Source organism: Otolemur garnettii, unplaced genomic scaffold (assembly GCF_000181295.1).
Source record: "Otolemur garnettii isolate 467f Iridium unplaced genomic scaffold, OtoGar3 scaffold00029, whole genome shotgun sequence".
Classification (NCBI taxonomy): Eukaryota; Metazoa; Chordata; class Mammalia; order Primates; family Galagidae; genus Otolemur; species Otolemur garnettii.
In genome coordinates, this window is record NW_003852424.1 from 10367218 (window position 1) to 10393710 (window position 26493).

General features: G+C 41.1%; 1 protein-coding gene across 1 annotated transcript in view; it reads left to right on the plus strand.

Moving 5' to 3' along the window:
• The window catches only part of AGBL1 (ATP/GTP binding protein like 1), a 581937-nt gene that overhangs the window by 165926 nt on the left and 389518 nt on the right, over positions 1-26493 (plus strand). Inside the window, exon 17 of the mRNA XM_023512636.1 lies at positions 23804-23984. Within this exon, the coding sequence (XP_023368404.1) occupies positions 23804-23984 (181 nt within the window). The remainder of the gene's footprint in view (positions 1-23803; positions 23985-26493) is intronic.

The following is a 26493-nucleotide window of genomic DNA, read 5'->3' on the forward strand; positions in this document are numbered from 1 at the left end:
TGAGCAGAAGAAGCTTGGGCTCAAGAGTGGAGGAATGACAGCATGGTGTGGGGGAGGTTTGGAGGAGAGACCAGCTGAAGTGGGTGGGTGAGTTTGTGTGGGTATCTGTACACCTGGAAAAAGGGATGTTTTAAAAAGAAGTCAGTTGTGCCTTGTGCAGCTAGAGATTTAAAAGGTCTCCACTAGAATAAAAATGATGGAGGTTAAGGGAGACAGGAGCAATTTCAGTTTCCAGGAGGTGGTAGAGTCAGACCCCAGACTGGAGCGAGCCGTCTGCCCGGCTTTGTGTATGGGTCTCCTCAGCTAGGAGTGATTCCTCCACTCTCAAACCTGGCTCACGGCCTGTTCTCTGTTCGCACGTCATATATATAGTATCTTTTTATTACCTATGTATATACAAATATATAATCTTCATCGTATTGCATATATATAACATACATATATATACATACATTTTGACTATACATCACAAGCACATTTCAGTTATTTATATGTTGACTTCTATCCCCCACCCCTGGCCAGGAGTTTGAGGTTTTGAAGTCAAGACCATTGTTTTTCCCTTTGTGTCCTAGGTCACAACGCAGTGTGCAGAAGTATGCTATCCTTCTCCCACTAGAAAAGCTTTCCATTCCAGTGACAGACACAAAGAGAAGGTTCTGTGGTGAGGGGGTGAGGGAAGGGGTCGAGGCAAGTGAGGCTGCCTCTTCCCACCTACCCCGGCCCCAGCATAGTCTGTGTTGGCACAAGCTTGGTTGGGTGTGGTAAAGTAGGAGAAAGAGACGGTGTTTTGAGAACAGTTGGTGGAAGAAGAGGGGTGCAGGGCCTCTTTGCTTGTCTGCACCCCTGGCAGGGCCACTTCCACCTGGGGTGGGTGCCAGGCACCCTTCACACACTGTTTGCGCTCCTAGGCCTCCCCCTTCTCCCGGGCACTTTTTGGAATCCTGCAGTGCTGATGGAACCACAGCAGTGAGATTTCCTACACGTGGGCTTTTCAACAGGGTCTAACACGGCCTGGGGGCAGGGCAGGGATGGCTGAGGGCAGATCCTCACTTCCAGCCACTCACTTGCGCACCGCAGAAGTACAAGTTCATGCACGTTGCTCTATTGTGCTTGTCCAGGGTTTGGAATGAGAATGTTCCAGCAGAGTGGAGAGTGGCATCCAGGGCCTTTGCGCACCGCTGGGCTTCAGCTGTACCATACATGAAGGACTAACGTAGATTTTTTTCTTTCCCTCCTTCCTTCCCTTTTCATTCTGTTCATCTTTTCCTTCCTCAGCCCTGTCTCCTTTTCTCCCTTTTTATCTGCCTGTTTTTCTCTCTCATTCACCTGCTATACATTTCTCCCCACTCACACATGCACATTTTGCATAAAAGTAAGTGTATGCATGTACAGTTCATTCAGGGCCAGAGGACAGACCTTTGGTTCCTTCTGATTGTAACTTTCCTGGCTACCTGTGTATTGATAGCTGGGGCCGATGTCTGGGAAACCATCTCTTTGGGGGAGGCCTCTCCCTCTGCACCATCCCACCCTGCCTAGCTGGATTCCAGATGCTGCAAAGGACTCTTGGAGAAATTAAAACGCCAAGGACTGACCCCCGCAGGGCTTGGAGCAGAAGGTATCAAGGTAGCTGAGGTGAGGAAGAGGTATCTACAGCTCTTGCTGCCCTATAGACCAGGGAATCCACTTGAGGGTGGGATTTGGATCCCAGAAGAGAAAATTTGGGTTAAAGCATTGAGCAGAATGGGTCTAACCCCCTAACCCTCATTTCTTCCTTTGCTTCTCTTTCTTCCTTTCCTCCATTCATGCAATTAAATGGTCAAAGCAATACAAAATTTTGAAACTGGTTCTGCATCCCTTTCAATAGCATGTGGCCTAATGGAGCACCCTTTACAAATATACGCCATTGACCCTCACCTAATTAACTCATTGTGGTTTAATCAACACATCCTTAGGAAAGATTTGGTGAGACCCTACTTGAAATTCTCCAGGCTGAATTTTTCTGTGCAATTTGCTTTAAGAGTGTGTGCCTCTTATAATGTGATTAATTACTTTCCTCCAAAGAGGCATTGGCACCCTTCCAACATTTAGAAGCTCTGCTCCCATGGGAAGAGAAATAAACCTGACATGCTGGGGCATGAGCAGAAATGCCCCGGCCTGGGGGAGTGGGCAGAGATGGGGCCAGGCTTTCCACAAAAGGCCAGGGCCAGCAGCTTGCTTGTATTAGATGAGGGTGTTGGAAAGTACTGTATGTCAGAGATCAGATCTAAGCCCTGGAGTGTATCTGAGAGGAAGGTACAGTGTGCAGACAGGTAGGCAGGAGTCCAGAGAAAGGAGGCATTAGAAAACCAGGGGAAAAAATAATGGAAGACTCAGGTGGAGATTCTGGGCATATAAGGTCAAGAGCCCTTGGATGAAGACAAAGGTCAAAGAGAAAAGTCTGCAGGCAAAGCACAGCACGTTGGAGAGACAGGAGCCACATCTCCTATCAGGTCTGGGTTCAAGTTCTTATTGTGCTATTTACAAGGAGCCTTTTCATGAGCATCCGCCAGCCATTTATTTTATGTAAAAGTATAGCCAGTAAAGCTCCTCTGCTTTGTTATGGTGAGGATTAAATGAAATTATCTGTGTAAAATGCTTAATACAGAGGTAGCTGCTTAGAGCCTATTAATAACTGATGATTGACTCTCTCCTGCTCTTGGAAAGGTGTGAGCTGTGCTAATGGAACTTGACTCTTAGGCAGAGGTCAGTAGGGCAGGGATCCCTCTCGGTTTCCGATCCCAGCCTGACTTGGTTTCAGGCTTGGACAAAAACTAAAGTCCAGAGTGCTTACTTGACTTGGTGAAGGTCTGAGTGGTTTAAAGAAACAAAGCCAGAATTATAACTCAGCTTTTCTAAATTCCAGTCCATAGGGCTCTTCAATTAAGCGTGTAAATATAATACTTACTGATACCAATTGATATTTTGGGTGAAATTTGTATCTTGGTGAGAAAACATCTGTGGATTTATTACAGAGTCTACAAAGATAAGTATAATTTTATGTTTCACGGATATGTTTTTATGGATACCCTGAAGGTCTGCATGTTTGATTTTAATGCTGGCATTTATCTAAATATCATAAAAGTAATAGTAAGACCATATGAAGGAGAGGATGGGAGCCAGGCAACACCTTCTTCAGGGCATGTGTCTTGTCTTGTTTATACACTGGTGGTGATGGATCACTCTGATTTATCCACTTTCTCATCCTGTCCCTCTGGCCATGATAACAGTGACTGGAGTCAGTGGAATGGAGCGAGCTGGGTTATCTACTTGAAACCCATGAGCTGAAGATTATCAGTCACACACTTGCTTAATGTATCTGTTTGGCCAGAGGGACACCTCAGAGTATTTGACTTGTTTCAACTCCAAGTTTGCACCAAGGGTTCCCCTCTCATGAAACCATCCTCTTGGAAATGTAACAGGGCTTAATTAAGAATGCAGAACTTGGGGTCTAGGCTATCTAGTACATTGGAATCCAGCCTTTCCGACTTCTTTCTGCATTACCTTGGGCCGGTCACTTAACTACTTTGAGCCTCAGTTTTCTGATCTGAGATATAGTGCTTACTGTGGCACCTTCATCATAAGCTGTCTGGAGGATAATTTGTGTTAAAACAACTGAAGTGCTTAGTTAATGATGGATGCAGAATAAACACTCCTTAATTTGTTATCTGGTCCTGAAACTACTGGTTCTTGGCTTCCCTTCATGGAATATGCCACACTCTCTCCCTACTCAGCCACTTAGGATTCAGCCTTGCCCTTGTCTTGTGGCAAAACCCAAAGCAGCTTCTCTGCCCCAGTCATATTTGGGCATAGATTTTTTGGGGGAAGTACAGAACTTATGGTCTTGATCTGTAGCATCATTGAACTCTCAGGGCTCTAATGTCCATCTCTAGTGTCCTGCGCAATGCCTGATGTAAAGAAAGTGCTCAGCATGTCCAGACACATGTCCAGAGGTCACTGCACACATCTCTAGTGTGATCCTGAACTGGCTCTAGAACGATGTACTCAGCAATCTAGTCTCAACCCTGTACTACTCTCCTACCTCCTGAGTTGCAGGAAAGGACATAAGATCTAGGCATGGGGGATATGGATGGAGAAGTGGCAGAATACCATCGCCAACAAGGATATATGCTGGTTTGGGCCCTGGCCCATGGCCAGGCAGGGCACGTGTTGGGAACAGAATGGTGGAGTCATATTTGATTCATTCCTGTGCTCAGAGCTTAGTTTAGCTGGGGGCCACACTGCTCTGGACAAGGTGGTGGATCCTGCATAAAATTAAATCCAAGCAGGTATTTATCTAAGGTGGCTTATGGCTGTGCAAGCAGACGAGAATGGAATTATGCTAGTGAGGTGCCAGGGCTCCAGCTGAGGGTAATGTGTATTCTAAGCCTGCATGCTGAGTTCGAGACTCAATGGGACAAAAGAGGAGGATGTCAGAGTCTTGTCAGAGGATGCACTGATGTCAGAATTAGGGAGGTTTATTAGCTGGATGAGAAGAGGGTCAGCATGAGGAAAATGATTTTACCCAGACTTAGCTGAACTTCAAAGTGTGAAGCAGCAGTCTCCAGAAGACTGCCCTCGCTCCGACACCAGCTGCAAGACACGAAAATCACAGCCAGCGTCAGTGATTCACTGAAGCAACACACACATCATCGGAAGTTATTACAGTGATAATTAAGCACAGGGACAGGATACAAATTGGAATTGGGCAAAGGAAGAGACATATAGGGAGGGATTGAACCAAGGAGGTCCTGCTTGTTTTGTTTCCGGTGGAGTCCTGGCTGGTGTTCCCTTCTCTCTGTCCTCTGACTGACAACAGGCACCACGTGTTCCAACCAGGGCAGCTCCTCCAAGCCTTTGATGTCTAGATTTTTATTGGAACTCGATTGCATGCTGCCCATGTGGCTTACCTTTAGTCTCCAGCTCCTGCATCGGTTGGGCTGATACCCTGAGTCTCCAGTTCCTCCAGAGGTTGGAAATCACAGGGCATGGTCCAAGCTCTTATCTCCCACAGTTAGACAGGCCAGGCTGGTGGCCAAAGTGCCCAGGTAAAGATACTCTGATCAGAAAGGACATTCTAGGTGTCCAGGGATTACCTCTAAGTGGCCAAGGGCAAAACTAGGCTTATCTTTGGGTAAAATTAATCCTTCCTTGGAGAGTTATTAACTCTTAAATTTCCCTTTTCTGAAATCATCCAGAGAATCATGGTACAGAGCAAAACATATTACAGAGACTATACTGAGATAGAGCAGATTAATTTATGTCCTTCTCCATATGGGAAAGCCAGGCAGAGCAAACTCAGTCCTTAGGAGCAAGGATTATGCTGGTTGTGTTTTTCTGGGTGAGCCTAATGGAGCAGAACCACCATAGAGCTGGCCTTAACCTTGGCTTTGCTATCTGAGGAACTTGATTTTATTCATTCATCCTGGTGGATTGGATTATATATGGGCCAAAGTCACAAGAGATATATTTTTAATTTTTTTTATACACTACCCCTAAGAGAAGGTTTTTTTTTCTGGGACAGAGTCTCACCCTGTTGCCCTTGGTAGTGTGCTCTGGCATCACAGCTCATAGCAACCTCAGACTCTTAGGCTCCCGTGATCCTCTTGCCTCAGCCTCCCAAGTAGCTGGGACTACAGGCACCCACCAGAATGTCCAGCTATTTTCAGAGATGGGGTCTTGCTCTTGCTCAGGCTGGTCTCAAACTCCTGAGCTCAGGTGACTCACCCACCTTGGCCTCCTAGACAAGATTGGCCTCCTTCCAATCTCCTGGGATTACAAGTATGAGCCATTGGACCCAGCCTAAGAGAAGGATTTTTAAAATTACAACCTAATTTATTAATTTATAATTAAATACAGACTCACATATATGTATACCTTTACCAAGGACCAGCAGAAGTTACCCAGACAGGGTGTCTCGGTCCTACTGAGGTGATCCACTCAGGACACTGACATAGTCCACACAGAGGGAAGACGCTTATTCAGTACAGAATCAGATCAAAGGGATTCGGGTGTTGAAGATAAGATAGTTCTCACAGCCTTAGGGACTGGTCTTCCCCACGCTAGGTGCATTTTTGGAAGGAGAATAATGGTAAATAACTGTATTGAACTCCTAAAATGAGAGCACAATTTCTTCTGGTCATTGCTGACAAGTCCTGATTTTCCAATTCTCTGTTTTCATTATTTCTTATCAGGTTCCAAGGCCTTCTCTCATTACTTTATTTTATATCACAATTTACAAGCTTATTTTATGTAAGTGACATCTCAGAGTAACTGCTTCCCGGCATGTTAATCTAACTAAGCCGGCTCTAAATCACCACGTGGGGTGGGTTAGTCCTGCGTTTTTCCAGCAGGGGGCAGTCGTGTTCACTAGTTCCAGAGAGCGAGACAACATCCCCGCCCTTCCTCCCCACTCCGTGGATTCCAGGACATGATGATTTGGAGGTCAACTTGGAGTCCTCCATCTCCATCCTCCGGAGAGATACATTGGCAGGTGTGATTTGTAGGATTGTCTGGAGGAAAGACTCACACTCATGAGATGTATCTCCCTCAGCGGTCTTTCCCTTGGTAGAATGGAGACCATAAAAATAATAATTATAACAATGGTAAAAAAAAATTGAGTGTTATTTCTGAGTGGAATTATAAGTTCTGGCGTAGTATCCAAGCACTACAACCCTAAAGCTTTATGCTTCTCTTTGCCTATGGCCGGACCTTGTACCTGAGTGGGAGGAGGGGCCGCACCAGTGAGTGTGTAATACAAATAATAACCCTCTGCGTAATACAGCACAGAAAGAGTGGGGCCAATTTCAGGGTTTAAAATACAGTATTGTCATCTTTTTAGAGCTGGAGTCACCTTAATATGCTGTCTGCCTCACTCAGGCAAACTTTAAAATAATATCGTATTTCACAAAACCCTATTAAACTGTCACATAAATTCCCCTTATTTCCTTTTCCCGTCAATGCTGATTACCATGGAAGATATTTCTGTGTCAGTGGAAATTCCTTCCCTTCCCACCAGCTTCTTCTCTTGCCTCTTTCCTTTGAGGGGGATTCTGTCTCCAGGAGGTGGTCTCCTAGAGATCCCTTAGCCTCTCCGGAGCAGAGAAAATGCAATCACCCTTCCAGCCCTGGTAGTCCAGCACTGTTTCACACAGTGCTGAGCAGCTTCAGTTTCCAACTGGGCTATTTTGAGAGAAATGCTGGCTTCACAGGGGCTTACTAATAGCTAGTCATTGAACAGTGCCTGTGTGTTTGAGGCTAAGCTTTTTATGCCATCCCCTTTAATTCTTACAACTTAACAAGGTGGGATTATTATTATTATGATTGCTGAAACTGAGACTGAATGTAAATAACTTACTTGAGGTCAAGCCACAAATTTAGTGGTAGAACTAAGGTATATGGCAACCAGCTGGCCTGGCTTTCCTGGGATGCAGGGATTTCACTGGTTACGGGTGTTCAGTGCCAAACCTGGATGCTTGGTCACTTTAGCTTAGATCTCAATCCATTTGGCTCCCCGAAAACCCTGTTCTTAACCATTCAAGGTACAGTCTTACCTATATAGGGAATATATAATATTATCACATAAATTAATACAATACCCATTCTTCTCTATTCCTATCTTTCTATATTTGTCTGTTTTACAGAAAACTTTTTAAAGTCAAATTTGCATTCTTCTCATTCAAACTAGATGTGGCCATGCCAATAATTTATTCATTTATTCATTCATTCATTTGATTTACTATAGTCTGAATAGTAATATAATTCTCCTTAATAATAATGTCAGTAATTACACAGCTTAATTAATTACATTTATTGGGCAATTAATGTGTGCCATATACTTTGCAAAATACTTTACATGCATTACCGTATTTAATTTTGACAACAATCCAGTGGGATAGAGACCATTATTTTTCCCGGTTTTGGTATTTGCCCCGAAGCTCAGAGTATTTCAGTGACTAGCCATGGAGCACAAAGAGCTGTGATTCTAATCCAGGTCCAATGCCAGAGACCTTTCTGACGCAGGCTGTGTTGATTGGGACACAGTTCATTTGCCCTCCTCTGTGGAGTTTCAGAACTGTCTTCGACTGCTTTGTAGCAGAGTAGTTCAGTCCTACCCTGGTACTGTGTTTCATTTCAAAAACAACTGTGAGAATTCTAACTTTTCAATAAGATTCATAGCCGGGTGCTTCAATATTATTGAGAGCTCTCGAAGTAAAGTTAAATGATAACTTGATTCATAAAATATCCATTTACATGTAGTCTGTAAGGCCCACCTCTGGCACAATCCCTTGGCATGGCTTAGGGGATTGTTTTAAACCAAAGCACTCGTGGGATGTCACTTGGCTTGTATGCAGTAGCTCCCTGGGGACTTTTAAATCCCTATGCCACTCAGGACTGACTGATAACCAAAATTCTTACATGATAGAATACTTTAGACCCATAGATAGATACCTTGGGCACTCAGTCCCTTCCCTTCTTCCTTCTTTCTCTCCCTGCTTCCCATCCATCTGTGTCTTTTTCTCTGGTTCTTTGGTGTCTGTCTTTCTGTCTCCAAACCCTGAAAAAGAAAAGAAGTGTATCATTAACTTCTTTTTAACTTACAAGCTCATCCATGCACATGCATAGCTGACAAATCTATCTTAATGGACTCCATCTTTCAATCTGTGTTCTTTGGAGGTTACTCATCCCCATATGAGTCTGTTCCGGAGCCATGTCTCTTAAATGGTTACACTAGGGTGACCAGATGTCCCGCTTTTGGTGGGACAGTCCTGATTTTTAACAATTTGTCCTGTTTCCCGCAGCATTTTTAAAAAGTCCCGATTTTGGGAAAGAATGCACAAATGGGCAGGAGAACAGTAAGGGAATATATGGTTTTCGGCTGCCATGTGGCTATTTTCCCAGGATATGAGTTTTATATTATTTTTATTAATTTTATAATGTTAAACTGTAATAATAACAAATAGTTGTTGAGAAGTGATTATTGGGAACTGCTTATCAAAGTTTGCGTTGTTGTCAGGCCCGGCCCCTGCCACCCCCCCCCCATCAATGGTGTCCTGCTTTACCAATGTTAAAATCTGGTCACCTTAGACTACACAGGAAATGTGCACAAGGTAAGGGTGAACAGCACACCCCCTGGGTGAAGGGCTCAACTACAACTTGAACTTTCCCTTAGAAAGGCAAACAACATAACCTAATCACTTATACCCTTATACTAATCTGAAATTAATAAAAAAATTACTCTTACTTTTCATGCCTGCCCAATTCTCAGATAGGGTGATACCTCGCTCATTAGCGTTTGTTCTTGGAATTCACATTATTTCTAAAGTGTGTGCCTGTACCAGTCACTGTGCTGGTTCCTCATTCCTGAGGAAGCAAAATTGAATGAAACACACACTCAGGGCCATTTAAACATCTTTTTAGGCCTAAAGCATTTAAGCATTGGAGGCCCTAGCATGTATCATATTAGACATAATAAAATGCAATCACATCCCACAATAAATATCTTTTTTTATCATTGAATTTGAAATAATTTCATGTTTGCGTCCACAATTATTTGTCTGTGGGTGATAATTAATGGGTGGCTGTTACTCTTTTGCCATCGTTGTCTGTAATTGGGAATTCTTGCAAAGTGCGGGAATCTTACCTACAAATTGCTTTCAAAGGCAATGACATTTTTATGAATACTAAAGTTAACAATTAATGAAGTTGACATAATACTCTTTTTTGGACAATTAAACATTTATTTCAATGTATTAGTTTCTTTACATATCTTAGAGCTGATACTTTTTTTTTGTTTTTTTAGGACTCAGATAATTTTCTGAATCTTACAAAGCATGTTTGCTCCAGGCACTGTGAGCAAGGACCTGAGGAATAAAGAGCGCTTTGTGTCCCCAATGCCTTGGGGCTTGTTCCAGTTAGAGACAGATGATAAAATCAAGAAGTGTAAGGCAGGGTGGACTGAAGTGATGCCTGCTATATGTGCCAGATGGCATAGGTGCCGGGGCTCAGGAGGACTTAATTCAGAATCTGAAGGAGGCAGTCTTGGGATGGGTGAAAGTGGGCTGGACTTGAAGTCCAGGAGAGCTGCTACAGAAAGAGGGCCCTGTGCCAAGATGATGGACAGGACAGACAGAGATGTTAAACCAAGCTGCATCATGGGCTGCATCATGGGCGTGTGTAGGGTATCAACGGGGGCTGTGGCCTGTGGTAAACATTTCCCCCATTGGGAAGGCAGATCATGAAGGGCCCTCTGCCCCAGCAGGAGGTCTCAATTTATCATGAGGGCAGTGGGAAGCCACTGAATGCTTTGAGGGACTAGGCCTGGAAAGGATGGAAAATATCCAAAAGGGTTTTTAAGAGGTAGAAATGACAAGGCTTAGGAACCTGCTGGATGCGGGGTGCCTCTGTGGTGCGGACGTCTGGTGGGGCCTTTCCATTTCTGGGAGAGTTGGCTGGAAGGACAGTGACACAGGGCATTTTCCCTATCTGCCCGTGCATGGGTGGGGGGACATATTCCTAGGCTGTTGTTTGAGGCCGCTGCTGCCAATGCCACAAAGATCAACAGGAGGGTTTTAGGAATGCAGAGGACGTATTGAAAAGAGGGGCCCAGAAGCAAGTCTTAGATCCTGGTAGGAGCCCATTTGGAGGCAGCGGAAGAGTATGTGTACAGACCCCCAGTCCCCATTTTCAGGCCTAGATGTGCCTCTGATATTCTCAGTGAGACACTCTGAGCAGACCCACTCCTCACACACTCTGTTGATTCCACAAAACTAGAAGCTCTTGGCCTGCCAGAGGCTCTTTCTTGCTACCCAGCCATCTGTGAATATACCTGATTCAGAAGGTGAATACATGTAAATGTCTTAAACGTAAAAGGCAGGTTGCCAAGCAACGGGGATCCGGAATACCCTGTCGAGTTATGCAAGTGGAGAGCTGGCAGGCCACCGTTGTAGTCATTTTAAGTTGAACAGCAGCAGCAAAAATAAATAACAACCCTCATTCTTTTTCTTTTTCTCTGATTCCTTCCTTTGCTCCCTCCTTCCATCTCTTACTAAAAACCAGCAGCTGAGACTTAATTTTAAAATATAATAACTCTATTTAAATCAGCACATGTCTGTCTGTAATGGCTCTTAATTCCGTTGGTGGAGAAACCAAGCAGCAAAGTTTCTTTCCTATTGTTGATTTTCCCTCATTCCGCGAACACCTCCAGACTTCCCCCAACAACCTGCCGTATGCCAATCCCTGCAAGAGTTAAAACTTCCATATCTCAAAGAAGTAATGCAGTTATTGAGATTTCCTGGCATGATGTCGGCTTTAAATGGCTCTGCTCCAGTGTCAGGTGGTGACATATGTTTGGGGCTTCAGACTCTCAGATGTTCTCCTCCTACCTTATTGGTCCTTATGACTCGGAATCATAATTTATTCATCACGCTGTTCTCACTTGGTGGTTTTTCCTGCTGTCTAGATGTCAGCTGTCTTAAATAGCTGGAACTGAAAAGGGTTTTGGGGAATCCTAACATTCCCAAAAGATACTGTACTGAAGACAGCAGGCTCTTGGTTTGTAAAGAGAATTATCCTATTGGCTTATTTAAAGCATTCCTTTGTATGAGTTCCCTTTTTCTGCCAATTGAGTGAGGTAGCCTGCAACGTCATTTACCTGGCTGGCAGCCCACTGTGACACCACAGGGGCAGAAAGTTCGCTTTCAGGGGAAAATCTGTCTTTGGAACCCAGGGCCTGTTTTGCCATGGGCTTTGGATCCTTTTCTTGCTCAAATAGTACTTTTTTCCAGGCAAATAATATAGGAAAGAGCAGAGCAAGAAACCATATGTGACCTGCGAGCAGAATTATTCACAAGAATATATCTGCAAGTTTTCTGAATGAAGTCAGTAGCTTTTACTTTCTTCAGGATTCTCTTCCTGGATGCCTTATAAAATGTGAAACCTCATGGGATGGGTTGAATGGGTCTTCACGGAGCAGGAAAAGGTCCCCTACCCATTTCATTGTGGTTATGTTTCTAGAGGTTACTATGAGGGACTGGCTCTGTGGAGATGGGGCTCAGGCAGGAGTTCTGGAAGGCAGTTGCTGGAGCCTGGGCCATGGCCTTCCAAGATATTCATTCAGAAACATCCAGGAGTGATTTGGCCACACTCTCCATGGTCTTTTGGTGGTAGGGAGCCTTCCTGAGAAGTCTGAAACTTGGATGAATCAGTTAATGCTTTTTTTGTGGGCAGAATTAATTCTACTAGGAAAATCTGGGGGCAAAGGAGCTGGTAGCGTGGGATATGAGTGAGCCTGCAGGTCTGAAGCACAGTTGCAAACATCCCTAACTGAGATCAGCTGATAGCTGGAGCGGGGGGAGTGGGTGCACAGCATCTGTCTGCAATTTTCCTGATGCGATTACCCGCTTCTCCCAAGTGACTGCCGTTTCTGTGTGTAGTAAATTTCTCAAACCCAATCCAAATACTTTATTATTATACTGTATATATTATGTATCATTATAGCACAGATGTATTATTTTTTATTTCCAGCATATTATAACAAAATCTCTAGAAAAAGTCTGTACAGTTTGATGCAGATGAGGAAATGCAGATGAATTTGCTCATATTTATGCAGAATCTAAAATTGTTATTTCAGCCTCGATTACACCACTTCCTCTTGGTTATCTGAAAATTGCCCAGGAATAAATTTGCTGATTTTCTTTTCATTATACCCATTATGCAAGCCCAGTTTCTTATACTTCAGAGACAGAAGGGTACAAAATAAGAAGGCGAGATTACCCTTTGCAAAGAAATATGAGTTTGTGGTATTTCAAAATGGGATTGTTTCACGAGAAAGGCAGCAATGAATAGACTGCTCTGTTTTAGAGTCAGGGGGAGACTTATTCTTTTATTCATTTTCTTAATGTCTCAATTGTATTCATTGGCATATCATGAACTTTCACTATTGTAGCTGGAAACTCAGTTTTAAGGTGTTTCTGGGGTCCCTTTGGACAAGATTGGTCCATTCATTTAGCAGAGGCCTTAGGATTTTATTTTTTGTTCTTGAGTGCCTGTTCCATCACAAGAGCTCAATATGTATTCTTTGAATGAATGAATGAAGAAAAAGTGAAAGCGTATGAAGTGACATAACTGGGCATGGAGGAGTTAATTACAATTGAGAAGGGATTCAAAGAAATGGGCTTTAATGGGAGGAAAAGCTGGCCTGCTGAACAGAAAGTCCAGAGGGCTCATGAGAATGTGGGTATGAAGTAGGTAGGTAACCAATGATCAACAGAAAGAGAACATCAATGACCAGTAGAAAAAGGGCAATACTGCCTGGGGGAGCAGAGAGGCTAAGGAAAGACCTGCAGCCAATTCCAAAGGGAGAGAGTATTTAGACCCCACAGGCCTTTGTGTCTCTCTCATCTTTTCTCTTTCAGGAGTGGGATGCACCTCCAACTCTCTTTGGACGTGCTCTAAACTTTCTCTTTGTTCTTCCTAAATAAAATCTCTCTGCTACCCTGAAACGTGTGAAGGTTACTTTACTTTCCATCCACACTGCCTCTGCTGCTCCAGTTTTATTTTCAGCTTATTGCTCACTTTTGCTTTCAGTTACCACCGTGCCTCGGTTGAACTTTCTAGCTCAGTGGAATAATTGAACCAGGTCAACTGGGTTCAAGGAACCGGAACCCCCACCCCTCAACAACAGCTAATTACACTTATCTACTCAATAAGCATGTTTTGAGTAATCCCCATGCACGACAGAGAAATAAGGTGCAGGGAGCAGGCGGGGTGGTGGAAGAGACCAAATATGCAAATGGACTGTAAGGTCACAGGTGCATGCATGATGCACCATTGGACCCAGGAGAAGGGAGACGTTCTCTCTGCCAGAAGTCAAGAAAAGCTTCAGGGTGAAAGCTGATATAAGTTTGCTGGGCAGAGGAAGTGGGATGAATGGAAAGGGCACGGGTGTGTTTTGAGAACAGTAAAGAGCAGAGTGAAGACTGTTTGTCTCAGGGATGACAGGAAATGAGAGGAGACAGTTGGCTCGGGGACAGCTGGAGTATGGCGGGTGGCTATGAGTGAGGAGCCCAAGAGTGCAGACTCTACAACAGTGCATCATGTGCAGTCCGATGTGAGACTTCATGTGTGTTTTTAGACAAGTGGACTGTGTGTGACTGGAGCAGGTGGTGATAAAGTGGTTGTAGGCATGCGGTGAAGGAAGGGATACAGGAGTCACTACAAAAGTTTTGAGATACACAAAAATCAGGAAGCATAAAATCTGCATGGATGGAAACAAACAAAGGCCTCTCAGCAATAACAACAAACAGAGCAAGGCGGAACTCGCACAAGTGAATCAGGACGCTGCTGACTGTGTTTCTTGGAAGTGAAATAGTGGACCTGGTCTGCCTCAAAACTTCTGCCACGTATCTGCTTGAGAGAGAAGGAAAGAAAGAGGGTGGTGGCTGGGAGGTTCTGGGCATTCATGGGAAACATATTTTACTTTAAAACTTTCTTCCTTGCTGTGTGTATTACTTATAATTTGGGAAGAATTTGAAAAGACTTTAGGAAAAAGATTTATAGGCAGCCAGATGGGTGATTGTGATCCTCCAGTCAATCTCCATTGCTCATCAGCTACGGAGAGCTTATGGTCAGTCAGCCTTTGCCTCTGGGCTTGCTCCCTGCTCTCTCCCAGGATCCCCAGTGAGGGGGTGTGGCCACCAGAAGCTCCTTTTCTCCCCCTATATCAATGCATGAAACTCCCCACCCTCTTAGTTTTTGGTGAAATCTAAACAAACTCTTTACAAAGCTTCTCAGGCTTCTTGTCTTTGTAAAGGGGGAGGAATAGGGGTCACACTTCAGACACTGGGGGAAAGAGAAAGTCAAAGTTTCAGGAGGGGTGGAACAAGGGCCATTTCTTGCCACTGGGGGAGGGTAGGAATGAAGGTGAAAGTGAGTGATTTCTGGTGCACTAGGATTTTACCTAGCAACCACGAAGGCAAACAGTTTAGAAACTATACCCTGGTCATCTCTTATTCTGATGCTAAAGGGATCAGAAAGATCAAGGTTTAAGAGTTTCAAAAGGAGGGCACGGGAGCCGATAGACCCTGTTCTTCTGGGAAGGAATTGTACCCCAGCAAGACAGACCCAGCCGGTTTGGAAGCTGATTATTAACAGTGATGACTCACACTTTCTATTTTCTTCTGCCGCCACCTGACTTTGAACCACTTCCCTGTGAGCACTTGCATCTGAAAATTGGAAAAAGAGAAAAAGGCGGATGAAGCTCCACGTAATTTTGCTTCCTGTTAGCAGCTTTATTAAAAGAATTTGAAAGAACATAATAGAAGTAAAAGGGATTCAAACCCTCGGCTGAAATGTTTAATTTTCATCTACCATATTTCACAGGGCTATTGATAATCATTGAACTTAGTGCTACAAAGGACTAAGAAAGGCTTACTTTATAGGTTGAGAACTGAGATTTCAAAAGATTTTAATTTTCCCAAATCCATTCAATTAGTAAGGAGCAGAGGCAGGCTTCAGACTCAAGTCTTCTGATTCATAATTTATATGGTACTTGTTTTTTCCTCAGTATATCATGTTTTGTCTCAATAGGATTCATTTCAGCCTTCTTCTTAAGTATATATGCACACAGAATAATACATTATAAAATGAAAAGAATACTGGATTTTGATTCAGAACACCTATGTTTTTTTCTTGCTCTCTCTTCTTTCTAGCCTTATAAACAAGAGAGTGATAATACCTGTCTTGCCAACTTCACAGATTCCCTCCTAGCACTGAAGGAATGATGTAGGTTAAAGTGCCTTCTCAGCTGCAAGGGGCTATAGAAATGCCATGACTATGATTACATTCCATCCCACACAGGTTAACAGAGCTAGCCACAATTATTTGTTAGTCGATCAGATATCAGTGTACCAGTTAAACATTGGATGACTTGAAAGGACTCTTTTAATTTCACAATATTGAGGAAAGTCTGCCTAAGACATTAGAAATGTATGAGGATTCCATGCTATAACGTCTGGAGAGGAATAAATACTTCATTCTTTACAGGTGTTAGTGTCATCTCCCTGGAGATATTAAAAAAAAATCAACAGAAAAGATAGCAACAACAACACAAAAATAGAAGAAAGTTTAATAACTTGGAAATTCCAAGGACTGCTTTCTTCCTTTTTAAAAAAAAACATATAAAAAGAATATATGCAGCAGAAAAACAACAATACATACTTCTAGACAAATCTCAAGATACTTTTAAGGGCTGTTAAAAGCAGCCAAGTTCTTATAGGATCTCAGCAGAAGGAACATGGAGAGAGTGGAAACCAGAGAGTTCACGAGCAGACATGAGGTGCTTCCATGCCCAGCAAAAATATTTTTTCAAAATGGAAGATGAAATGAGTCCATTTTCAAACAAAAAGTGAGAGTTTCCTGCTAGCAGATCTGTACTAGAAGAAATACTAGAGGCTGATTTTTAGGCAGGAGAAAAATGAAACCTCGTGGAAGTTTGTGGACACAATAAGGAGTGAAGAGTAATTAGAAAGGTAAATACGTGGTTCAATCTAAATTAATATTGACTTTATAACACAACCAATATAATTTTTTTTGTGGATTTTAGGATACAGTGAGGAAATTATGGCAAATTATGTAATCAAAGGTGCATTTTGTAATCTCTAAGGTAAGCAATGAAAGAAGAATAAAAAATTACATAATTTTATTAAGGTAACAGAGGGGGAAATGGGCAAAAATACTCAATCATTCCAAGTGAAGGAAAAGTAGGAAAAATAATTGATCATGTAACAGGACAAATGGAGAACAAATAATAAATGAAAACATTAAAAGCACATCAGTCATTAATTACATCAAATGCAAATTGGCTAAGTGCTCCAATGAAAAGAAAATTAAAGACTATCAGAGTAAATAAAATACAATATTTGACCATATGGCGGATCAAGAAACAAATACTTCTTGAAAATTTATGAAAAGATTAAAAGTAAATTTATGAAAAAAGATACACTGTATATTGTAAATCCCAGCCAGAAGAAAGCCAGCATAGCCTTATTAATACAGACAAAGGAGACACTAAGGCAGAACGCCTTAGGAGAAATAGAGAGATACCTCATCATGATAAAACAGTTCAGTTTATCAGAGAAACATAATAATTATAAGTCTGTATGCAATTAATAACTTAACCTAGAAATAAATGAGAATCGATGATATTATAAGGCAAAATAGACCAATTCACAATCATCTTTGCAGATTTTAAATATAACCCTTTCAGTAATTCATAGAACATGCAGACATAATGTTAGTAAGGATTTAGAAAATACAAACAATATGACTAACAAACTTGACCTAATTGGTGTGTATGGAGCATTGCACCCAGCAATATTCTTTGATCATAACAGCTTTATTCATAATAGTCTTAAACTGAAAATAACTCAAATGCCTATCAACAGATGAAAGGGTAAACAAATTGCTGTGTGGAAGACTGGAATATAACTCAGTGATTAGAAGGAACAAATTGCTGATACATTTGACAACATGGATGACTCTCAAAAGTATTTCGTTAAAGCCAGACAGAAAGGTTATATACGCTATATAAAATTATTGTGAAATTCCAGAACAGAGAACACCATGGTAACAAAAAGTAGGTCAGTGGTGGTCAGAGGCTAGGGGTGGGGTGATGGGGTTCCTAGCAAAGGGTGATGAAGGGAATTTGGGGGATCATAATGATGTTTTATATGATGATCATGTGGTTTTTACAGCACTGTATCCATGTGTCGAAATTCATTGAACTGTTGACATTAAAATGGGTAAAATTTATTTATTTTATGTAAATTTATACCACAATAAAGCTGATAAAAGATGAAAGCATCTTTGCATATTGATATGCATAGGTCTCCAATATGTATTGGTAAATAAAATGTGCAGGGAATAAAATGTGCATACAATGCTCCCTTTTGTGGGAGACATTCATGTGTTATATCCACAAAGGCATGCAGATTTTCCCACCATGTCCTCTTCCACTCCTGTCCCTGGCTCCTTCCTCCCTCGCTCATTTTCCTTCCATCAGATTTTCATGTACTGTCTTCTAGGTTTCCTGGTCTTCATGTTAGCTGACTCGACATCACAATCTGCTCTCCTGGCAATTCTTCTGCCCTTTTACCGATAACTCTTCGGTTTCAACTGGAAACCCCATCCCTATCACACCTTTACATATGACTTACCATGGTGATTCCGCAGCTTGTAAGATTCTTCTCCAAACTCCTTAGCATGCCCTACCAAGCCCACAGAAGTAGGTACAAACTCAGCTTTGTGGCTTCACTCCCCCTCTTGCCTCCCAAATAGCTAGTGCTTCAGTCACATACCTTCACTTTGTTCTCCCTCTGGTGTTATGTACTTTATGACCCCAGTAGTTTCCAAATAGATCTACTTAGGCTTTTCAACGACTTGCCCCCTTTCTCTTGTTTACCTGGAAAACACCTGGGCACACTACATCAAATCATAACTCTTATGTGACAATTCATTTTTTTACTCTTCCTTACCTGTGGTGCCCTACTATTTGTAATACTTTGCTTCTATGAAAATTGCCATATGATTATTATTTGCTAAAAGGCAAACATAAGCTATAAAAATTGCTCAGATGACCTCCACTTGCGGAAGTATCTCTATGTAAAGATATCTTTGAAGGAAAGTTTCAACTATATACAAATGGGATCCTTCTATGATGCAAAAATCTGTTTCCTATTTCTTTTCACTCACTATTATGTCACAGATAACTTCTTGTACCAACAGAAAAAGACCTATGTGTCATTTTTAATGGCTGTGTAGTATTCTGTTTTATGTATCATTTCCTTAACTACTTCCCTGTGAATGCACATTTAAGTCATTTTCAGTTGCTGTGTTGGTATGAATGATGTTTTAATGAGTATTCCACTGTGCTTGCTTGTGAAAATGTCTTGACAAATGTCCCTGATCACATTGGATTGTAATTATCTGTGTGCCTTTCTTTCCCACAGACGATTATTGGTTCCCCAGGGCAAAAACCATTATTTCGCTTGGAATCTGCAGAGTGGCAATAGGAGCTTAATATATATTGTTGAAAGAAAGAAGGAATAAATGAATGGCTGTTTATATAGTTGGGTACACATGTATATCATCACACATGTCTTCAGTTTTTACTTAACTTTTCATTTGCCTAAAGGCCCAATATCTCTTAGGTATTATTCAATCCCCTGCTTGTTCCTAATCTCTCTTTACAGATGTCATTTCTACTGACATAAATTCAATATGTAGATTGAAGAATTAGGATGTGGCCAAAACCATGTCTCTTCCATAGATTGTGGTGGTCTCTGGAAGAGATTTTATCAATTCCAGTATAAAAAAAGAAAAAAAAAAAAAGAAAAAGAAAATACAAGACCTACCAGTTTTTGCCGACCCTAAGCAGAAATGGGTTGGTAAGACCAAAAGTGTCAATTACAAGGAAAAACACATGGCTTGTGTGTTGCATACTATTTACAGCTGTTGTCCATTACAGGTTCTCTAGAGTACTATTTGCTGCTACAACTGAATGGTTCCATAAGTTTAACTCATCAATATGACTGCAAAACTGTCTTAAATCACAAAGCAGAGGAGAGGAAAACCAACTAGAAATGGCTAAAATGCTGCTTATGTCTTCATGAGAGTCCACCGTTTTCCCCATTTGCTTCTTCAGGATGCTGGGACAGCCTATTAGGTCATGTGGTGTATTACAATATAGCAGATTATGAACCTGACTCTCCAAAGGAAAAAAACACACTGTGAGAGCTTGCATTTGACTCGTTGACAAATGTGCTGCATTGTACTGGGCATATCAGGCAATGGAAGCCAATCGGCCCAGACAATGAGAGTGTTCAGTTAGTGTCAAAAATTTACAAGCTCTTAAGCTATTTTTTATTTCTTCTTGCCAGGCTGGAAGCACTTAACTATTGTTGTCCAATATACTGCAAATGAACACAGTTCAAAAATCACAAAGACAGTGATATGGAATTATAGAACTGAAAATAGGATACTGATTGGGTACAAATTCATCAAGCCTCTTTATTTCTAAACAAGCTTTTCACTGGCGTGCCAACACAGCTTGCTTTGGAAGAGTGAAATTGACTATGATCAACCTATATAGTGGGAAAGTTGACCTCCAGTTAATTTCAATTGTGTTCAGCTGGCTAACTCTTTATTTCTTTTCCCACAACATGCTTATTTACAAAGTTTCTGTTAGTCAGCAATTAGTGTTCCATACAGATCACCTAATCTTCTATGGACTAAACTTTTTCTCCCCCTCCAAAAAAAAAAAATTTATGTGGATATCTTAATCCCCCAAATGATAGTATTAGAAGGTGGGGCCTTTGGGATTTGACTGGGTCACAAGGGTGATGGCCTAATGAAAGGGATTAGTGCCCTTATAAAAGAGGCCTGAGGGAGCTCAGTTGTTTCTTCCACATGTAAGGATGCAGAGAAAAGGCAGCCATGTAAGAACTGGAAAGTATACCTATACCTGCTGCAGGATCTCCTGGCTTAATCATAGACTTTTCAGTCTCCAAAACTGTTAAGACACAAATTTCTATAGATGGTAAGCCACATAGTCTATGGTATTCTTTTTCTATTCTCTTACAGCAGCCCCCAATCCATCACTCAATTTCTTCAAAAAATTCCATGACTGAGGTCAAAAATGGTGGTAGTAGAAGTTGAATCTTGACGATGTGGTTTATAAATTTGTTCTGTAATCAACTATGTCATACTGTCTCTGACTGGGAAAATGTATTATCTACAGTAATTTCAGAGGGTTTTTTTCCCACTAAAACACCAGTTTGGGCACGTTTTCCTCTTGCTGAAAAGCCACCACTGACTCCCTTTAAAAAGAATAATGGTTCTTAACTCCTCTTTTCTGAAAGTATATGTCAAATATTCTCACTACATTTTGCTCTCTTGCTCCCTTTTCCTCAATCTAGAAAGCCCATCTGAATTCATGCCATTCAGGGTAATGTTAATATAGGGATGGTTTTAACCCTGATCTTATACTTACATGTTAGGCTTGAGTAAAATGGAATGTAATGGAAACATGATCACAATGGGCTAGCCACGTATTAGTTTATGGTTCTCAAATACCCAGAAGTATTGAATGGCCATTAAAGGTGTGGTATTGCTGCTTAAGAAATTTGTCAAGTACCTTGGCTCTTTCTAACTTTTTTGGTCATTATTCTTAGCATGTGACTTTTATTTTCAAGTTGGTGTTCTCACCTGAAGACATCACATCTAGGTGCAAACACAAAGAACAGAAGACAGGACATGAAAACCAAATTGATGTCTGCCAGGTGAAACTGTCTCTTTTCATTAGTTTTCCCTTAACAAGTCACCTTGGGTTCACTTTTTTCTCTCCCTGGCCACAGCTGTGTTAAATGGCTACTTCTGCTTATAAGAGGATCCATGAAACTGAGTGTTTTAATCTGGACAAATTCCTTCCCCCACAAAATCAGGGCTTTGAAAATAAGAAGGGGAGAAAGGTTGTTGGGCAGACAACCAAGAGATAATAAGCAAACATTCACTCTCTCACTGGTAACTGATTCTGCCCTGTCTCCATTACTGATCAGAGGATACCAGAGAGTTGCTGACTCCATGGTTGAGGACAGGATAAAGTCCGAATCCCGAAGCAAACACATAAGAAGTGATCTTGCCGGTTTGATACCAGCCTACTTTTCTAAATTCATATTCCACCATCTTGAGTTCTTTTTTCAGCAATTTAACTTTATTTTTAAGTGCATTGAATTCTCCTCTGTGTTTCTTGAATGTGTCCTTTTTTTTTTCTTAGAAGACCCTTTTCACCTTCTCTATCTGGTAAATAATATTTACTTTGCAAGACCCAGTTCAAATACAAATTGTGTCTCTGGAAATGTCCTTAGTCTCTTCCAATATATATATTTTTTGTACCTTATATACACCTCCATTAGCTCACTTGTCATTATTTGCTTACATATTTGTCACTACTGACAAATGCTATGGCCTCTATAATGTATTCAACTTTTTCCGCTTAGTGCTTCCTGTAGTTACTGGAATATGCTCAAGACACCTGCATATGGGAAAACATAGCTGAAGTTTATTTCCAATGTATAGATGACCCACAGGAGCTAACGTGACCTGCTCTCACCATAGTAAAAATGCACTTACTTACACTCCCTAAATCTAGACCTCAGTGGATTCATGCTGTCAGCAGAAATATGGAAGAGATAGATAGTGTGGGGTTTTGTTTGTTTCAGTTCATGGTAATATAATTATTATATTATAACTGAATTATAATTTAGTAATTTAAAGTTTATTAAAGTAACTTAAATTTTATTTTTTGTCTTCTATTATCTGTTCTTTAGATCTGTAATTGAGAGTTGTTCAGTTTTCTCTTTCTTTATGCACAATTTGAGATGCTGTTTGTGGTCTCTAAAAGGATACTGTTCTTTAGTTTCCACATATAGGTGATATCATGCAGTATTCATGTTTCTGTGGCTAGCTTATTTCTCTTAATATAATGTCCTCCTGGCTCTTCCATGTTGCTGGAAATGACAGGATTTCATTCTGTTTTATGGTTGAATAGAGTTCCATCGTGTATGTGCCTGTGTATCTGGGTGTGATTATGTACTATATGTTACATCTTCTTTGTCCATTCATCTTTAGATGGGCCTTTAGGTTGATTTCACATCTTGCCTACTGGGAATAACATGGGAGTTGCAATAAACGTGATATGGGAATGCAGATATCACCTCAACATACTGATATTATTTCATTTGGATTAATATCCAGGAGTAGGATTGCTGGATCACATTGTTTATGAAACTTCCATACTGAGTAGAGTAGTGTTAACCAGAAGCTCGGGAGCATGGCAGGGAGGGAGAAGCAAGAGAGGAATGAAGTTACAGTTAGACAGGAGGAATAGGTGTTCATTTTACTAGTAAGGTACCATAGCAAATAACAACATAGTGTACATTTCAATATAAGCTAGAAGAGAAGATGTTGAATGTTATCCCTACAAAAAATAATAAATGTTTCAAGTGATAGATGTGGTAACTAACCTTGATTTTACCATTACACAATGTATATGTGCATTGAGACATCACATTGTATGCCATCAATATACATTCAATAATAAAATAAGGAAAATGTTACTGTGAAAGGGTAAGAAAAGATGTATTTTTTAACTTACAGTGATTTGAATGATATGGAAAGATATTACTAACTTTTAGACTGGGGTATTTATACTTAGCAAATATTTTGGACTTATTAGAGTAAGCTTAGGAGCAATAAGGAATTGGATGAGGATACCAAAGGAAATGAGAGTCAGAAACAAAAGCTACAAAATTGGACAAGGGGCATAGTAGAGATAGTGAATTCCTGTTGTGATGCCATTTCCTTTCCATTTCTTCCTTGAGTATGTGTGGATCAGACATCACTAATCAATTCCTTCCTTCTTTTAGTACATGGGGAACAGACATCACTAATCAATCAAAACACATTTTCCACCTCAGCTCAGATGTGGCCTCAGAATACATCAATAAGCTTTGAGTCTTTATACTCTCTGGAGTCTTGCAGACCATAGAAGAATGTGGAAAATGGGTAAATGTAGGTCATATGTGTATAAGAAGCAATCAACTTACTTGGATTTCATGCCAGTCAGTTGTATATCAGGTCCCATGAAGACTAACTTAACGGAAATGGGAAGTATATTAAGGTTTAATTGTCCATGTCCCTTTTTCTCCAGGTCATCGCCCATATCAGGTGATAACTGCCCGAGTTCATCCAGGAGAGAGCAATGCCAGCTGGGTGATGAAGGGGGCCTTGGAGTTCCTGGTCAGTGGTGACCCTGTGGCTCAGCTCCTGAGGGAAAACTTCATATTCAAGATCATCCCTATGCTCAACCCAGATGGTGTCATCAATGGCAAGTATGTCAACACCTGGCCCCTCCTAGCCTGTATTTATGATATGTTGTGGTGACCCTTTGTCATTTCACCCAGTGGGTGTGATAGGAGAGGTCTTGGTATTCTAGGAATAAATTCTCTTGATCTCCTGTCTTCTGATATAAATAACAACTGTTTATCAATATATTGATGGCAATCTCATGGTTTCTTTGAATAGAATGGTATAGAATCATAGGAAATTAATGTCAGAGGAAAGAATCTAGTCTAGCACTCTCTTTCTACAAAGGAGGAGATTGGTGTCCAGGATAATTAAATGACTTGCCCAAGTCATTTGGTAGGTTAATGGTGAAATCAGGGCTTAAACTGTGATTTATTCACAATTAAGACCAATGTTTATATTTACTTATTCATATTTACTACAGATAAATCTCTTTTATCAATTGTGTTTTACTGGATTCTGGATACAGTTATGAGAAGAATGTCACCCTAGCTAAATGGAATGTTGATTCACAAAGAGAAGACTGGGGTAGTTTGTCTTATCTGGTCCCTATAGGTCCCTTTTTATTGTATAATGGGAGAGAAGATGAGGTCAATTGGAGGGTCAGCATTCTCAGAGCTTGGGAGATGAGGCTCAGATGTCAGATGAGACCCCCAAGGTCACATGGCCCATGTATGGGAGAGGCAGGATGAGCATTCACAAAGACCTGTTTAAAATTTGTGGACAAAGAACAAAGCCTTTCCTATGGTAATAGGTGATTCTTTTTACTATAGATAAACACATGTATCCTTTTGGGGGGGCAGAATACAAGATAAAGTAAAAATAATAAAAGAAAAAAATAATTTAAAAAGCTACAAAGGAAAAATGTAGGTATAATTAAAAAAAATCAGCATTTAAGGAGTAAAAACACAAGTTTAGACAACTGAGGAAATAGAGCAATATTAAAACAGTGAAATGCAAGAAATGGAATGATAAATAGATGCTAAAAAAGGAAAAAACTTCAAGAGATTAAATTAAAATGACTTAAATAAATAATAATGATTTGAGAAAGATGAAATAGTAATTATTTTTTCCTTAAAGAGTAAATTAAATGTTAAAGAGCTGAGAACAGACCAGCTTCAAAGGCTAAGCACAAAACAAAGATAGATAAGTTAAAAAGGTTAAAAATATGAAGATGATAAAATATACAAAGAGGAACGGCATAAATTTCTAATGATGAACTGTGGTAAACTATGCTAAATGAAAGCAAATCAGAGCTACAGACTAAAAACAAAATTATAATAGATATACACATACAAGAAAAAGAAAAATAAATGAGGCTCCCAGGTGTTCCTAACAGGTCAGGCCATCCTAGCTCAGTAGTTCCCAGACACCATTTTTCTTTGCTCTGTGGAGATTGGGCACAGAGCAGAGACTCTTCTCTCTCTCTCTCTTTTTTTTTTTATATTGACTGGTTGTCCTTTAAGCACATGGGAAAGCTGGGAGGCTGGTCCTTCACTAAGAAGCATCACTCAGACCTCTGATAGTGATGAGGCTTCTCCAAACTCTACACGGCCTCATACCTGTAATCCTAGCACTCTGGTTGGCTGAGGTGGGAGAATCCCTTGAGCTAAGGAGTTCAAGACCAGCCTGAGCAAGAGGGAGGCCCCTGTCTCTATTTAAAATAGAAAAATTAGCCAGGTGTCATGATGGCATGTGCCTATAGTCCTAGCTACTAGGGCAGCTAAGGTGGGAGGATGTCTTGAGCCCAGGAGTTTGAGGTTGTGGTGAGCTATGAAGATGCCACTGCACTCTAGCCTGGGGGACAGAGAAAAACTATTTCTCAAAAAACTAAAAAATTAAGAAAATAATAATTAAAAAAACTCTTAAGTTGAATGAGGCACCAAAGCAGTGTTCTCCCTGGATAGACAGAACTCAGTGGGCTCCTGCTGTCTGTTCTTTAACTACAGAGAGAATCTCTGGGTCATCAGTGTCTGGCTTCTCCTGGTTGAGTGACCAAGGATTTCACTAGCATCTTTCTCAGCCTACATGAATAGAAAACAGCTAAGCAGGCCCTCTAGAGGGGCACGATCCCATTTCGACATTCTGTTGTACAATTGTCTGGGGTCTGATGGAGAATAGAAAGGGGCTGGAGGCCTAAATCTAGCTTGGAATTCTGGCTTTCCCAGGCCCTGCTCAGTTTTTCCTTCTGCCGGAAGAGGAAGACAATATGCTCACTGTTGACTTTTCTGGGAGAAGGTCTTACAAGCCCAAGGCAATATTCCAACTGAGGGATTAAGTATTGTAGTTTCTTGCATTTCAAATGCTCATACTTTCAGATCAGGGGCTACATCCAGGCCTCTGATGTAAAGCTTAATGTGGTCTTAGTCACTGGGTCTCCTGCTGGCCTGGACACACAGTATTTCCAGCTCACAGCTGGTTGTTACGGGCTCCCAAATGTCAGGCCAGCTTCTTCTCAGTGACACTGGCATTCATCATCATTACCATTATTTATTAGGACTAAAATTACTCTTTTCATTTACATAGCATCTTTTA